This window comes from Pseudophryne corroboree, chromosome 1, assembly GCF_028390025.1.
Source record: "Pseudophryne corroboree isolate aPseCor3 chromosome 1, aPseCor3.hap2, whole genome shotgun sequence".
NCBI classification, from domain to species: domain Eukaryota; kingdom Metazoa; phylum Chordata; class Amphibia; order Anura; family Myobatrachidae; genus Pseudophryne; species Pseudophryne corroboree.
The window spans coordinates 1,030,711,383-1,030,729,374 of NC_086444.1; the positions used below are offsets into that span (position 1 = coordinate 1,030,711,383).

Genomic DNA, 17,992 nt, shown 5'->3' on the forward strand with positions numbered 1-17,992 from the left:
GGCGCGGCACAAATACACACAGTAATTCCACACAGCGGGGCGGCAGCATGAGCTGACCGCCCCAAACAACATACCTGGACCCTGTGGTGAGGGCAATGACGGGGCTTCTCTGTAAGCACTGTCAGCCTTTTACTGCAGGTGTCCTGCACGTGGAAGTGAGGGAGCTCTTTTTAGAGAGGTCCGACACCCACAGCTGCAACAGCAGCTTTCACTATCCCAAACCCTCGCCTTCTTGGAAGGGGGAAAGGGATGTTTTCAAAAAAATAATCAAAGAAAAAATCAATAATTGTGGATCCACTTCTACAAGCCTAGTTGCTCTGTGAGCACCGAAAAAACACTGAGGTACTCTGGGATATGGAGGGGAGTCAAAGTTTAACTGTTCAGTGCCTAGTTCCAGTGGAACCGTCCATATCCCAAGAGTACTCCAGTGACCCCTAGTGGATGAAAAAGAAAAAAGGTCCCTTACCCAGGCATCTTGGCAGGAACTGTCCCAGACGTGGCTGTAGTGACGTAACCGAGCTCCCACTACGAGATCACCTCGGGGTGGGTAGGCACCATCATGCCGAAGTCTTTGTGGAAGCTGAACTGGTGTTCTGTTCCTGAGAGCCAGCAAAGGCTGGTTTCTTAGGCTTACCTCTGGAGCCTCTAGCTGCACACCCCTGGCACTAGATCGAAATCTGGAGGACCGAAAGGACCGAGTAGACGGTCTCGGGTAGGTACTCCTAGCAGGCGGAACCCCTGAAGGGGGAAATGTGGATTTCCCAGCAGTAGCTTTGGAATTCACCTCTGAAGAGCCAGTCACCTGTGAAGGCAAGAGATTCCACATTACGTTTGGAGTCAGCGTCTGCAATCCACTGACGCAACCATATGGCTCTGTGTGCAGACACAGCCATAGCAGTGGTCCTAGCATTAATATTGCCAATCTCTTTAACGGAGTCACAGAGCACTCTTGCCGTGTCCTGCATGTGTTTTAGGAAAGTTACAGTAGTAACCAAGATCATATCACCTGAAAGACCCTCTTGAATTTGAGTAGCCCACGAATGAATGGCATGTGTCAGCCAGCACTCAGCAATGACCGGTCTTTGAGCTACACCTGCAACAGTGTAGATAGATTATAGAGTGGTCTCAATTTTCCTAATCCCTGGGTCCTTTACCGTAAAAGAGCCCGGAGCTGGGAGCACCGCCTTTTTAGAAAGGTGAGAGACTGAGACGTCTACTTCTGGAGATTCTTCCCAGAATTTCCTGCCGTCAGGGGCAAAAGGGAAGGTATTCAAAAACCTTTTGGACGCCTGATATTTTTTATCTGGATTTTTCCAGGCTAATTTAAATAAATCATCCAATTCCTTGGAATCAGGAAAAGTGACAGTTTGTCTTGTGGGAGGAAAAATGACTGCTGATTAGTAGCATCCTCCAGGGGGAGATTTAACACATCCCGTATAGCCAATATGAGGGGTTCAATACCCTGTGTAGGGGTGGAATCCCCACTAATGGGGTCCACATCATCCCCATCAACCTGTACATCATCATCAGAATCTGATAGGATTGCAGGTAAAGCACATTTTTGTGCACCTGTAGTAAACAGTGGGGGATGGAAAACGTCAACCTTGGCAGTTAGGCTAGCCACTGCTTGTTGCAGTTCTTGTGTTTTATTGGCATTGGTAGTGAGTGAGGTGACATATCAGACATCATAGTTCTGATAGCCCCCAGACAGGAAGGCTCTGGACCCTCCCCCACATTGTTATTTGAATCTTGTGATGACTGACTACACTGCTTACATGATATGGAGCCAGACGAAATAGGGGAGAATCTGACATTACATACACTGTACAACTTCTGTTTCACTATTAAGAAATACAGAAACAAAACACATACAACACAGACTGAATACAATACAAGCCTATCCTATTGCATGTGAGAGGAGACACAGAAGAGAAGACACCAGCGCACCCAACACTGTACAGCCCCAGTGAGACTGTCAGCGTTAGTGATACTGTCTGTACAGAGAATTCCCCAGAGGAATGTAAACTGTGCACTAATAGCGGCTCTCCCCCTCTACACTCGGTACCAGTGATCCAGCGTGTGAACGTTTGGAGGAGCTGTACGAGGCTGCTGCTGCTTATGCAGAGGAAGGCGCCAAAATGCCGCTGAGCCTGCTCTGATGTAGCTCCACCCCCACAATGGCGCCAGAGCTACTAATAAAATTGATACTGGCTATGTCTCCAAAACCCTTTGTAACCTCACGTAAATGCTTGGTACAAAACCTCCAGCTAGTCTCACGCAGGGGTACCTGCAGGTCCACCCCAGGAGGGACCCGCACGCCTCACCCGCACCTCAGCTGCACAATGAACCGGGGTACCCCCCTAGTGGGGCCCCGGTTTGTACTCACCACCGACGATCACCTTCAGGCTCTGTTAGGGGTGTGCGGCATGCTGTGGCTGCAACAGCTAAGGCGCAGTACCTCTCTGAACAAACAACCCCTCAGGATGGCGGACAACCTCATGAGGCCGGTGACCGTTCCCCCCCAACTCCCACATCGCAGGTATGCTGTTGCCCAAACAGCATACTGAAATAAGCAAAAGTTTAAAAGAAATTGAAGAAAAACTCTGGAGCTAGCAGAGATGTGCATCCTCTCCTGAGGGCACTTTTTTCTAAACTGCTTGTGGGAGGGGGCATAGAGGGGAGGAGCCACCACACCCAGTTGAAGAAATTTAAAGTGCACTGGCTCCTTCGGACCCATCTATACCCCATCGTACTAATCTGTCCCCAATATCCCTTATGGATGCTAGAGAAATTGTATTTTCTAAGTTAAAAATGTAATTATAGTAAATCTTTCACAATATGCCTTGTTCTACAAATGTAAATTGTGCACCTTGGGCTCAGCAGGGAAAACGTTGGCGTGGGAGGTGAGCATGCTGAAGGACAGTATTTTGAGTTAGTCGTCTTTTACATAATGTACAAATACAGAACAATATCTCGATACATTTTTTTACTGCACTTCATATAAACTGTATGGTGTAATGGTTAACATACTGCCTCACAGCACAACTCAACTGTGTGGAGTTTGTATATTTCACCATACTTCGCTCCCAGCAACATCTAACCCCAGTGTGTGCAAATGGTTGGTAATATAGATTGTAGGCTCCACTGGGCAGAGGGGGATCAGTGTGATATACAGATGGCTGGGAAGCTGGCGGTCAGGATACCGACAACACCATCTCGGTCGTCAGTATGCCAGCAGCAGTACGAGCGCAAAGAGTCCATTTGCGGGATCACGACGATCGTCAAATTAACTGCATCCTGGGCAGGGACTGACGTGATTTGACAAATATTCTCTGTAAATCGCTGCAGAATATGTATGTGCTATGTAAGTAACTGGTAACTAATAAATAATGATGCTGGGTGTTGGGGAAATGTTGGGTTCCGTTTTTTGCTTAGAATGTGCCCTATGTGATGCATCTGCTCTGCAGCTAACTGTAACCAAATACAGAGGTGTGATCTTTCTGCCTGATATCCCCCATCTGCCATAGACCAGAGGATGGATGTCAGGCAACTGGCATGAAAATCTTGGAGTCACAGAACAAAGGTCCATGAAGCCCTATATACGACATTAGGAGGAGGAACACCTTAGTCAACTGGAATTGAGATCCAAATAAAAACATTTACATTTCTATATTTAGTGGTCCTTTAGACTTAAATTGACAAAATATACTATTTAGGGGCTGTCATTATTATTTACTTACCTAGAATATTTACAGTGCTATCCACTTCTAACTTTATTGTTGGACACAAAACTAACTGTGAGGTATATGAACATGGCCGATTCATAGATGACAGAGGAGTCTGGCTAGTTTCATCCTGTACAAAGACAAACATAAAGGATTACATTAATATACCTGTTCCTGCTGCCGACATACACGTAACGTAAATGAGCCAGACCCAAGCACAATTTTATGGGGTTCTTCTTAGACTCTGACATGAAGTGACAGATGCATTTCTGGGTCTTGGTAAACGTTTAATTTGGTGCTCATAACTACAGGCAATTCAACTGTAAAATTCTACATTAGATTTTTCAGAGGTTTTCGTCCAGTGTTTTAAACCAAGTCTAACGTCACACGGACACCTTTAGGGCTAACAGACATTTCCTGAGTAAGTCAGCACGCTATTTTCTTTTCTTTTAATGCACACATTAGGTAGCTTGAATGCAGAATTCGTGTTACACAGACACAACAAATTCTGAACTGTTGAGTACTTGAGTTTAAATAAGCATCTCTGAGACACTAAAGATACTGATCACACAAACAGAGTTGCGGCAAGTTACCAATCAAGGGGTATTCAATTTGCTCTGGTAATCTCGGAGCTATTGAATTCGCCACCCTGTCTATTCAATTGTGGCCCGTTTTCGCCCATTTTTAAGGCATTTTCGACAATGCCTTTTCACCTTTATTTTTTACTGAGTTAAAAGGCATTGGCGAAAAATGCATTAGCACATCTACGATCAAGTCTGAATTACCCCCGAGGTTCACACAATTCTCTTACAGGAATATTATCATTAACAACATATATTATAGAGTCCACCTCTGTAATTATTATTACAAGATGTTTGAGGTATGAACTTCATTACCTATAGTTTCAATTCACACCACAATGTTTTTAGGTGTCTTTGGTTGGAAGGCATTGCTCCTTAAAACTATTTAGCTTAAAGTATGCGACTTCCTGCTTGCCTCCATTCCTGTCCTCCCGTTATGATGACATGACATACAGTATGTTAAGGGCCATATACACGGGAAAGATGTGTGCTGAGCGAACCGCTCAGCACACATCTCTCCCGCCGCTCAGCACAGCGCAACGTGTGCAGAGTGTTGCGGGGGAGGACGGGGGGCCGCTCATTTCACCCAGCACCGGCGACAGCGATGAGCGCTATCGCTGTGGGGGGTACACATGAGTGATCTGTGCTTAAAATCTAAACAATCTAGTCAGATTGCTTAGATTTTAAGCATGCATCTCTCCGTGAGTACCCCCCTTTACACACAGCACTGAACTCGCTAATAAAAATCACATAAAACGTACAATCACACTCCTCTCCTGAAATAATCTGTGCTGGCTACTAGCTATCCTATTCCTACTTACCTCAAACCTGGGAACATCCTGGGCAAAAATTGGAGTAAGGATAAATGAATAACGTGTTTTTACTCTGGTCTTAAAAATAAAATGCCAGCATTTCCCTAGGCTTCATTACATCTGCAATTTTGTATTCCAATTCTCCATGACTGGCAGCCGCAATGTTTGGCTGCGCACATCACGGTAGAGAACAGTACCATAAGATTTTCCTGGGTACTTCTATGGAATGTGAGGGAAAATTGGCAATGTTAGTTCCACGGAGTGCCACTGTTCAGTCCAACTCATAGGCACTTTGTGCTCATTGCCTGCAACAGAGTATCCCCCTTTGACAAAATTCATGCTCAGAACCGTGTCTCACATATAAGTGTCTCTTGCTGTATTCTGACCCTGTGACTGCCCCAGGCTTTCTGAGGATTAGGTAAAACGGTCAGCTAATTAGTACACCTACAGATACCTCCTCTGTTTCAGAGGAAAATCTTAATTTTTCCCATTAGCTAATAAAAAAGTAATAATGTTACTATTCTTCAAATAATTATCTACAGAAAAACCCTTTTTATATGCATTTGTAAATGTAAAATAATATACACCTGAGTTTATGTAATTTTACAAGAGACAGATATGATGCTTTCCAAGAAAGTGCTGTTATTTTCCTACTGGGTGTGACAAAGGGGATGCGGACAATTTACCTACAATCAAAATCCTGACGGTCAAAATCCCGACAACCGTTGACAAACAGTCAAAATCCCAACAAGGTCAAAATCCCGACATTTTGTCGACAGGTGAAAAAGTCGACATTGGGTTTTCATGATTTTTTTTTAATTGAAACGACTTGTTCATATTTACCATCCCAGTGGACCTGGAGGGGGAATACAATAGTGTGCCGAGCGCAGCGAGGCACCGTGCCCGAAGAATGGCGAGTGCAGCCAGCCATGCGAGGGGACACGGTACACTTATACAGTGTCCATGTCAACCTACGCAGACATACACACCAAAAAAACAAAGAAAAACTTGTGTTGACTTTTGGACCTGTCAACATTTGAAATGTCGGAATTTTGACCGTAAGCATTTCATACTGATCCCTGACAAAGTATATACTGTAAGAGGATTGAATCATTTTAGTATTGGTGTGTGTGTAGCCTCCTGCACCTTATACTAATGCACTGCTCTGTGTGTTCTGTGATGTTTGGACATCTCTGTTTGATCTTGTTGTTCTGGGAGAGATAGAAGGCTGATCTCTGGATCCACTTACCTAGATGCTCACACATCGAACCTTGTTGAAATTCAAATAAGAATGTCATTAACAGATTTGTGGTACAACTGCCGACATGACTGTGTCTCAAGTTTGCAACTTGTGTTAAAATGACTGATATTTCTAAACACTATTTAAACAATATTAGAAAATGAAGCATTTGAACATTTGTTTTTATACAAGTTGAGAACATCACCATGTTCACCATTTGTGTGAAAGGTTTGAAATTAAAATATAATGACTTGGAACAAAAGAAGCTGGTACGTGTCCGATCTGGTTCACACACATTTTTATGTTTTTGCACGGATGTAAGGAGCAGACTCCGGTCTGATTCAAGAATCTCTACAGATGGGATCTTCTTAAAGGTGCATACACGGTGCGATTTTACCTCCAATATGGACTATATAGTCCAGCATTAGAAAAGCTACACTTAATATAGGGCAATATTTGCTTAGAAGAGGCACAGTATGTGATGTCACAGTGCATTCCTCTGCATCACGAGCAGGGTCAGAAAATACACACCTTGTCTTGTTTCGCTTTGTCTTCCTTTTCTGTCTTTGTCCGTTTGCCTAGAATGAAAAGCAAACAGCAGCGTTATTTAGAAATGTGAAATATTACATAACATTTTCTACACTTCAGTCACCAGCGACTTATTATATAGGATTTGGGCAGGGACCTGTGTTGTAGTAAGCAATCCCTGCTTCTGTTTGTACTATATGACTAAGTTCCCATAAAAGTCTTGCTCAATACTCCAAGTCTTTCACAATACATCCCGCCAGATTTGGGGCTCAGTGTAGCACAGGCTGTAGAGCCAAACAATGTAGGCAGCTTATGCTAGCCTTGAAACTGAACTAAGTGCATTTTTATGATTAATTTAACAATATAATGTACCTGTATTTTATTCCTCATTAGCTTTCATATGTAGATCACAATTAGAAGTCGACTCACTTAAAAAAAAAAAAATGAAAGAAAATGCATACAAACCTTTATTGCTTAATGAAAATATACAAAACAAATTGTACGACTACAACTGTATGCAGAGCTAACATTTGCACCTCTTTATATTTGCAGTGGAGCAAAGCGGCATGCATGTAAACCTGGGTGCATCTACAACTGGAGCAGAGCGGGATGTATTTGGAGAAGACCCCCCACACAGGCGTAAACAGGATCATTTAAATACAGCTTTTTAGAGCTTAATATTTTGACCCATTTGCATCCAACTCAGCATGAGCCCCATTGAGACTGTGCATTTGAATGAAACAGATTTCTTTTCTTACATTCAAATTGTTTGTGGTTACATGACCACTGCATTGAGGGAGATGTGTCTGTTGCTGCTGTCCAGAGCACAAAGCTGAGGGGTAGGCGTGGCTGCCATTGCCCAGAAGAAGCTCCAAGCTCTGGTACACCTCTGGACCGTCCACATAGTGGGCAGGGGTTATGGATGGGAGAGCTGGGAGCGCGGGAAGGTGGGGAGTCATTGAAAGATCTGTAGTGGTGCCAGAAAGATGGGGAGAATTGGTTTAGAAGCACTGTCAGCCTACCCAGAGATCTACAAAGTAAGAGGTAAGTGTCCCCCAAAATCCAGTCAGAGAAGTGAAGTGACAGGAAGAGTAGCGGACTGTAGACTGGGAAGTAAATGCAAGACCGCAGACAAGAGTGGACTATAGGAGAGACTTCTGCTACAAGACTGTCCAGGTGCCACCTGTTGAGAACACGTATAGCAGGACAGCCACTAGCATCTCCATCACACATAGTTTAAACCAGTGGTTCCTAAACTTTTTTGAATCATGGCGCCCCATAGCATCAGAATTTTTTTCACGGGATCCCTAGACCAACAGTTAAATTAAATAAACTGTGTTTATATGTCATCCTTAGGTTCAGTCATGTTGTGCGGGACAGGATACACTTCTGTTTATCCAAATAGCACCCCTGCAAGTGTCCTGAGACACCCAGTTTGAGAACTAGGGCACACAGTTTGAGAACCACTGGTTTAAACATTATCAGAAACAGATAAGTGGTTCCTGTAATGATGCACTGACAAGAAAGTTTATAATGTCTCAAGTTCTGGTTAAGGTGGAATCTTTCAAAACCTTGTTAACCACAGACATTTAGGCAGCAATAAATACCCCAAAAAGATGAGAAAAATTTGTCACAGAGAAAAGGAGATAGGGTGATCTTCAATATTCTTTTTCATAACAATGTTGAAAACGTATCCATCTGTCAGGAGCAACAAATACGGAGGTCTGAACATAAATTATAATAATTAAGGCTGAATAAGCGCAGGAGCAGCCCCACAAGATTATGATCACAAAAACACCAACCAGTTTTCTCATATGTCCTAGAGGATGCTGGGGTCACCATTAGAACCATGGGGTATAGACGGGATACGCAGGAGACATGGGCACTTTAAGACTTTGAAAGGGTGTGAACTGGCTCCTCCCTCTATGCCCCTCCTCCAGACTTAAGTTTTAGAATTGTGCCCAGTGAGACTGGACGCCCTACAGGGAGCTCTACTGAGTTTCTCTGAAAATACTTTTTTGTTAGTTTTTTTATGTTCAGGGAGGCTGCTGGCAACAACCTCCCTGCTTCGTGGGACTGAGGGGAGAGAAGTATGACCAACTTCTAGGGAGATTAATGGCTCTGCTTCTGGAACAGGGCACCATTAGCTCCTGAGGGTTTGATCGCTGGGTACTCTCAGATGCTCGCTCCCACAGCCGGCCGTCACCCCCCTTACAGAGCCAGAAGTCAGAAGACAGGTGAGTAGAAGAAGAAAGAAGACTTCAGTGACAGCATTTCCCTGAGGTTCCGCACAGCAAGCGGACGCTGCGCGCCAAGCTTCCGCTCACACACACAGCACTATTGGGTGCAGGGTGCAGGGTGCGGGGGGGACGCCCTGGGCAGCTAAAAATCCTCAGCATAAACTGGCAAGAGAGGACATTAGTGCAAAGGCACTGTCCTAACCCCCGCCAGTATAATCAGTATTACAAAGAGCGGGACGGAAGCGCACCATTAAGGGGGCGGAGCTTCGTCCCCACAGCTCACTCGGCGCCATTTAATCTCCGCTGGCTACAGAGACGCTGGTCCTTCCTCACACTACTGAACAAATATCAGGGTGCAAAACTGGGAGGGGGGGCAGGTTATTTAGTGCAATAATATAATATAAAAAGCACTACAGGTCTGGGGCATTTTGGTAATCGCTTCAGACCCATTGATTTGGCGCTGGGGTGTGAGCTGGCAAATGCCCTCTGTGTCTCTCCTACAGGCTTTTCTGTGGGTCTGTCCCCTATAAGCCCAGTGTCTCTGTGGGTGTTTCTTACACGTGTGTCGGCATGTCTGAGGCTGAGTGCTCTTCATAGGAGGAGGCTGTATTAGAGACACGAAAGGCGGTAGAGGTGACCATGTCGGCATCGCCGACTCCTGATTGGGTAAATGTGTTGAATGCTTTGAATGCTAATGTAGCTCATATAAGTAAGAGATTAGACAAGTCTGAGTCTCAGACCCAGGCATGGAAGAAATCTGTGGAAGATATGTTATTACAAGTTCAGGTCCCCTCGGGGTCACAGAAACGTACGTTTACCCAGTTGGCTGACACTGATACCGACACAGACACTGATTCCAGTGTCGACTATAGTGATTCTAGATTAGATCCGAAATTGGTAAAGAGCATTCAGTACATGATTGTGGCTATTAAAGAGGTATTGCATATCACTGAGGACCCTGCTGTTCCAGATAAAAGGGTCTGTATGTATAAGGAGAAGAAACCTGAGATAACGTTTCCTCCCTCTCATGAACTGAACACGCTATTTGAAAAAATCTGGGAAAGTCCTGACAAAAAGTTTCAGATTCCCAAAAGAATTACGGTAGCTTATCCGTTTCCCTCGGCAGATAGGGAAAAGTGGGAGTCACCCCCCACCGTGGACAAGGCCCTGTCACGTTTGTCTAAAAAGGTGGCTCTCCCGTCACCTGACACGGCGGCCCTTAAGGATCCTGCGGATCGTAAACAAGAAACTACGTTAAAGTCCATTTATGCGACCACAGGTACGCTACTCAGACCTGTCATTGCGTCTGCGTGGGTAAGTAGTGCTATCGAAAAGTGGGCAGACAACTTGTCTTCTGAAATAGATACCCTAGATAGGGATAGCATCCTCTTGATGCTGGGTTATATCAAGGACGCTGCAGCATACCTTAAGGAAGCTGCGAGAGATATTGGTCTTTTGGGATCAAAGGCCAATGCCATGGCAGTCTCAGCTAGACGAGCGTTGTGGATTCACCAATGGAATGCTGATGCTGATTCCAAGAAAAGTATGGAATCTCTACCATATAAAGGTAAGGCCTTATTTGGTGATGGCCTTGATGATTTGGTATCTACAGCTACCGCGGGTAAGTCATCATTTTTGCCTTACGTTCCTCCACAACAAAAGAAAACGCATCACTATCAGATGCAGTCCTTTCGGCGCAATAAATACAGAAAGGGCAGAGGTTCTTCCTTCCTTGCTACTAGAGGAAGGGGAAGAGGTAAACGATCACCAGCCTTGTCAGGCTCCCAGGAGCAGAAGTCCTCCCAGGCTTCTGCTAATTCCACCGCATGACGTTCGGGCTCCTATGCGGACGTTGGGTTCGTTCGGACCTAGACCCATGGGTTTTACAAATAGTATCCCAATGGTACAAGCTGGAGTTTCAAGACGTTCCCCCTCGCCGTTTTTTCAAATCTGCCTTACCAGCTTCTCTTCCGGACAGGGAGGTAGTTTTCGACGCAATACAAAAGTTGTGTCAAAATCAAGTTATCGTCAGGGTTCCCCAGTCACAACAGGGAGAAGGTTTTTATTCGAGCCTGTTTGTGGTCCCGAAGCCGGACGGCTCGGTCAGACCAATCCTAAACCTGAAATCCCTAAATTTCTACCTAAAGAAATTCAAATTCAAGATGGAGTCTCTCCGAGCAGTGATTTCCAGTCTGGAGGAAGGGGATTTTATGGTGTCGGTGGACATAAATGATGCCTACTTACATGTTCCCATTTATCCTCTGCATCAGGCTTACTTGAGGTTTGCAATTCAGGATTGTCATTACCAATTTCAAACGTTGCTGTTTGGTCTGTCCATGGCTCCGAGGATTTTCAACAAAGTGATGGCTTAGATGATGGTTCTCCTTCGCAAGCAAGAAGTCATACTTGGACGATCTCCTGATAAAGGCGAGATCCAGGGACCAGTTGGTGCAAAAAGTTGCACTCTCCCTGACAGTTCTTCAGCAACATGGTTGGCTCCTAAACTTGCCAAAATCACATTTGATTCCAATGACGCGGTGGTCGTTTTTGGGAATGATATTGGACACAGAACTACAGAGAGTCTTTCTTCCAGTGGAAAAGGCTCTGGAACTTCAGAGTCTGGTCAAACAAATTCTGAAACCAGCAAGAGTGTCCATCCATCAATGCATTCGCTTGCTGGGGAAGATTGTTGCGGCCTATGAGGCCATTCAGTTTGGCAGGTTCCATGCCATAGTTTTCCAGTGGGACATTGTTGGACAAGTGGTCCGGGTCCCACCTACACATGCACCAAGGATAATCCTGTCTTCCAAGACCAGGGTATCACTCCTGTGGTGGCTGCATAGCTCCCACCTCCTAGAGGAGCGCAGGTTCGGGATCCAGGACTGCATCCTAGTAACCACGGATGCAAGCCTCCGAGGCTGGGGGGCAGTAACTCTGGGAGAAAACTTCCAAGGAAGATGGTCAAGTCAGGAAACTTGTCTCCACATAAACGTGCTGGAGTTAAGGGCCACTTACAACGGCCTTCTGCAAGCGGAACATCTTCTTCGAGATCTGCCCGTACTGATCCAGTCAGACAATGTAACAGCAGTAGCGTACATAAACCGTCAGGGCAGAACCAAAAGCAGAGCGGCAATGACAGAAGCCACAAGGATTTTCCGCTGAGCGGAAAAGCATAAAGCGCTCTGTCAGCAATCTTCATTCCAGGAGTGGACAACTGGGAAGCAGACTTCCTCAGCAGACACGATCTCCATCCAGGAGAGCGGGGCCTCCACCAAGAAGTCTTCGCAGAGGTGACAAGTCATTGGGGAGTTCCTCAAGTAGACATGATGGCATCTCGTCTCAACAAGAAGCTTCAGAGATATTGTTACAGGTCAAGGGACCCTCAAGCAATTGCAGTGGATGCACTGGTGACACCCTGGGTGTTTCAGTCGGTGTATGTATTCCCTCCACTTCCTCTCATTCCAAAGGTTCTAAAGATCATAAGAAGAACAAAGATCCGGGCGATCCTCATTGTCCCAGACTGGCCAAGGAGGGCTTGGTATCCAGATCTTCAGGAATTACTCATAGGAGATCCCTGGCCTCTTCCTCTGCGCGAGGACCTGTTACAACAGGGGCCGTGCGTGTATCAGGACTTACCGCAGCTACGTTTGACGGAATGGCGGTTGAGCGCAAAATCCTAGCCCGTAAGAGTATTCCCAGTGAAGTCATTCCCACACTACTTCAGGCCAGAAAAGGGGTAACATCTAAACATTACCACCGTATTTGGAGAAAATATGTTTCTTGGTGTGAATCCAAGGCGGCTCCTACGAAAGAGTTTCGGCTAGGACGGTTTCTCCATTTTCTACAAGCAGGTGTGGATGCGGGCCTAAAATTGGTCTCAATTAAGGCACAGATTTCGGCATTATCAGTTTTCTTTCAGAAACAATTGGCCTCCCCTTCCAGAAGTTCAGACTTTCGTGAAAGGAGTGTTGCACATCCAACCTCCATTTGTGCCTCCAGTGGCACCATGGGATCTTAATGTGGTGTTGCAGTTCCTTCAATCACATTGGTTTGAACCCTTACAGAAGGTGGAGTTGAAATTCCTCACTTGGAAAGTGGTCATCCTGTTGGCCTTGGCATCTGCAAGGCGGGTGTCTGAGTTAGCGGCCTTGTCTCACAAGAGCCCTTATTTGATCTTCCATGAAGAATTAAGGACACGTCAACAATTTCTACTGAAGGTGGTTTCCTCTTTCCACATGAACCAACCTATTGTGGTGCCTGTGGCTACTGACGCCTTCGCTGATTCAAAATCTCTGGATGTGGTTAGAGCTTTGAAGATTTATGTCGCCAGAACGGCTCAGATTAGGAAAACAGAGGCTCTGTTTGTCCTGTTTGCTCCCAACAGGGTTGGGTGTCCTGCTTCCAAGCAGACCATTGCACGCTGGATCTGTAACCCGATTCAGCATGCTTATTCCACGGCTGGATTGCCATTACCGGAATCAGTGAAGGCCCATTCTACTAGAAAGGTGGGCTCATCCTAGGCGGCTGCCCGGGGGGTCTCGGCATTGCAACTTTGCCGAGCAGCTACTTGGTCGTGGTCAAACACATTTGCAAAGTTCTACAAGTTTGACACCTTGGTCTGAAGTTTGGTCAATGCAGTTATTAGTTATGGTTACACACATGTTGTGTTACGTTATTGTCAGCATGTTGCTGCATTTGTTCATGCCGTTGGCTTGTGTTCTGTTGAATGCCACGTTGTACGGCATGCTTGAGGTGTGAGCTGGTATGAATCTCACCTTAGTTTAACAATAAATCCTTTCCTCGAAATGTCCATCTCCCTGGGCACAGTTCCTATAACTGAAGTCTGGAGGAGGGGCATAGAGGGAGGAGCCAGTTCACACCCTTTCAAAGTCTTAAAGTGCCCATGTTTCCTGCGGATCCCGTCTATACCCCATGGTTCTAATGGTGACCCCAGCATCCTCTACGGACTAAGAGAAAAGGATTTACCGGTAGGTATTAAAATCCTATTATTTTTTTTAATGGGTATCAGGAGTGTGCATACCCGCAGTAATCCAAAATTGAGCGCGAGGTCCACAAGTTTTATTCCAGGCAAAACCTTGCACCTTACTGGATATGTCCCTTGTATTAGCCTCACAGCAGTTGGTTTGGTAATGGAGACCCAATGGCAGAAAAACAGAGATTTTGTAGTAGTAAATTGTCCAGTAACCATTCATAGTAATAATAAAACAGTAGCTTTGCAAAAGTAGTTGTGGAGGTTGGAAGCAGTTGTGAATGCGCCTAGGTAACAAACTACGGGAGCTGAACCACAAATATACATATATAATAAGTTTCTTGAAAGTTTCAAAATATGGCACGAGGAACATAGTGGAATACAGGACTTCCTGAATAAATAGGCCTGGAATTCAATACAAAAAATACAGCTGCCAGCAGTCCGTGTGATCATCATAATCGGGATGCAATCCGAAAATCTAGCAGGCAGATATGCAGTATAATGATTAGTCCCTGGTATACAATGTAAGATGAACTGCAGGATATACTGTGTTTATGATCTGAGATAACATGACAGCAAGTCGATAATACTGCAGTCTGAGATGCAATGTAAGATAAGTAGAACAGTTGCTGTAATGCTAGTTTGTGCATTGGTGATAGAACATACTGGTGAAAAAATAAAAACTCTGAAAGGGAGTACCTGAAGGTTTTTTAGAAAACAAAATAGCAGGACGCAGCTTGAACTAGCAGAAGATATGGGATGTCTGGGTTCTAAGCAAACTCAAAGCAAACCAAGCACACAGGCCATAAAAGCAATCCGTATAAAGCAAAGGATACAGTCAGGGAACGAGCTCTGGACCAGTGAAAAGTAGTCTCACAGGAATCGCTGGTTATAAGGCTGATTTAATATATAGGTTGAGTATCCCATATTCAAAATACTTGGGCACAGAAGTATTTTGGATATCGGACTTTCCGGATTTTGGAGTTAGTGCATACCATAATTATTATTATTATTCTCCTTTATTTATATAGCGCCACAAGGGATCCATTGCATCCAATTACAGAGTACATAAACAAATAAGCAAAAACAAGAAACCAGTGACTTCCAGTACAAGACGATATAGGACAAGTACAGGGTATATAAACATGGCTGCGTCAGCAGACAACACTGCAATAAGCATCAGGGTGGCATAAAGCCAGAGGGTTTTGGTGCCGTCAAAGGAAGTATTAAAAAGAAGATAGGTTATGTAAGAGACGTAAAAGCACAAGAGGGAAGAGGGCCCTGCTCGTGAAAGTTTACATTCTAAAGGGGAGGGGCACACAGACAGGGGTGACACAGAGAGGGTAGAAAGTGAGTGTGGGCCACAGAGGCTTTAGGATGAGAGACGTCTGGGTTTCATGAAGAAGTGGGTCTTGGGAGCCTGTTTGAAGTTTTGTAGAGAGGGGGAGAGTTAGAGAATTCCAGAGAAAGGGAGCAGCATGTGCAAAATCTTGGAGGTAAGAGTGGGAGGCGGTAATCAGTAGGCAAGAGAGTCGGCATGCATTAGCAGAACGAAGAGGGCAGGCGGGAGTGTAAAGAGAGATAAGGTCAGAGACGTAACTGGGAGAGGAGTGGGTGAGGGCTTTGTAATGAGATATCGTGGTGGGACCCAAATCTAAGCACAGAATGCATTTATGTTTCATATACACCTTATATACACAGGCTGAAGGTCATTTAATACAATATTTTTAAGAACTTTGTGTATTAAACAAAGTTGGTGTACATTAAGCAATTAGAAAACAAAGGTTTCACTATCTCAGTCTCAATTCAGCATTTCGGAATATTTGGATATGGGATACTCAATCTATATTATTTAAGATAATGGGGCCTATTTAGACCTGATCGATAGGCTGCGTTTTCTCACAGCCTGCAATCAGATCTGAACTGCGCATGCATATGCACAGCAATGCGCAGGCGCGGCGGACTGCAGCAATGGGGATCGTCGGTCAACGACGGGATGATGCGAAATTTCCGAACGCACAGGCGATTGCAAGGAGATTGACAGGAAGAGGGTGTTTGTGGGTGGCAACTGACCATTTTCTGGGAGTGTTTGGAAAAACGCAGGCGTATCCAAGCGTTTGCAGGCAGGTTTCCTGATGTCAATTCCGGTACCGGACAGGCTGATGTGATCTCCGCGGCTGAGTAAGTCCAGGGCTGCGCAGTGACTGCACAAAATCAGTTTGTGCAGCTCTGCTACACATGTGATCGCACACTTGCACAGCTAAAATACACTCCCCCCGTAGGCGGCAACTATCTGATCGAAGGGCTGCAAAAATCGCTGCCCAGCGTTCAGGTCTGGATTACCCCCAATATACAGAAGAGTCCTTCCTTACCTAGTTGTCAAAACTCTCTGCTCACTCTCCAGTGAATGGAGCACAAAATGACCTAACTTAGGGATACTGTATCCTGAGTCCCGTGCAAACCGGCTTGCGCAAGAAGACTTTTTACATGAATTTGCATCTTATTCGTAATGCTTTTTGACAAAACTGCTTTATAATACTAAATGACTTGATATGTGACACTTGTATATCTGCATGCAAGCGAGTCTGAATCTCTGATAAAAGGACTTTCACAGACTTATCACAGATTCAGACTTGGAGATGTACAGCTTTATAACTGGGGCCTTGTGAAAGTAAGAATAATTGAACATAAATACTCTGCGGTGGACTGCGGTTATTAGCGGTGAACTATCACTAGCGGTGGGATGCAACGCGCAACACATTTTGAATGCAATACATCCCGCCACTGATCACATGCATAGTGGCGTTTATTGACGCAGTGTGCATGTAGATTTAAGCAAAGGACACCCCTCCAGAAAAGAGCTGTCCTTTGTGTAGGGAATCTGGGTTTATAACCTGGGAGTCATTCTGTGAAGGTTTTGGCGAGTACATATACAAACCGCGGGGGCCACTGGGAGAGATCCTATTGGTTCCCTCTATGGGAATGCTGCATAGAGAAGCCCACCGGTTTCCATTAGGCAACGCACCTGTCAGAACCCAGCTCTGGAAAGTTTCGCTCTCCGGAGCTTCATACATATGGGAAATGCAGTGAAACCTCCAAAAACTGCATTTTTGGAAGTTTGACCTCATTTTGGTGTTGATGCATCCCACCTGGGGGGCTTCATTATTGTTCTATTACACTATTGTAAAAACATGGCGTTTTTTGAATGAACAAGTGATAAACAATATTCTGTGAAGATCTTCAGAAAAGATGTAACAGCCCTGACTGTAATTGACACATTTCTATATTTCAGGTTTGCATTTATGGTGTCAAGAAGCTGTTTATTTTATCCACCGATTTCTAGAATTCAACAAGGGACAGTCAGACAGAACTTATTCTAATAACTGACCGCTGACGGCTAGCTCTGGGGAGTAAATAAAGCATGACCCACCTCTTTTTGACGGTCTCTCTGCTACTGGAATCATCCTGTAGACTCTGAAGGCATTATTTCCTTTCTTCATACTCTTGTCTTTTACTTCCTCTATGTCCGGCAATGAGTTCATTGCACACCGGAAGTTTGCCTTCCATGTCTTTGGGTCTGGTTTATCTACCCCCGGTTGATATTTCCCTATAAGGCAATAATAAGATAATAATCATAATTATTAGATGTTTAATCTTTTGCTTAAAAACTCCAACAGGTAGCAGTCTCTTATTATATTACCACTTTTAATTCCACATTTAACCTAGCATCACTCTGGGCATCAAGGACATCAGCAAGCTTCTCTCCCCCTTCTCTTATGATCACTGCATTAAACAATATACCAGAGTTCTCAGGAACAGGACTGTAGAAGCCAACAAGTAAAATACAAACAGCTGTAGAAAGGGTAATGTCTATGG

The 17,992-nt window shown here is 44.8% G+C and overlaps 1 protein-coding gene across 2 annotated transcripts in view; it reads right to left on the reverse strand.

The window, feature by feature from the left end:
• The window catches only part of IRF2 (interferon regulatory factor 2), a 190,814-nt gene that overhangs the window by 36,682 nt on the left and 136,140 nt on the right, over positions 1-17,992 (reverse strand). For both annotated transcript variants that reach the window (XM_063920713.1, XM_063920712.1), the window contains exons 4-6: positions 17,547-17,723; positions 6,890-6,936; positions 3,741-3,855 (exon numbers count right to left, since the gene is read on the reverse strand). In XM_063920713.1, coding sequence (XP_063776783.1) covers positions 3,741-3,855; positions 6,890-6,936; positions 17,547-17,723 — 339 coding nt within the window. The remainder of the gene's footprint in view (positions 1-3,740; positions 3,856-6,889; positions 6,937-17,546; positions 17,724-17,992) is intronic.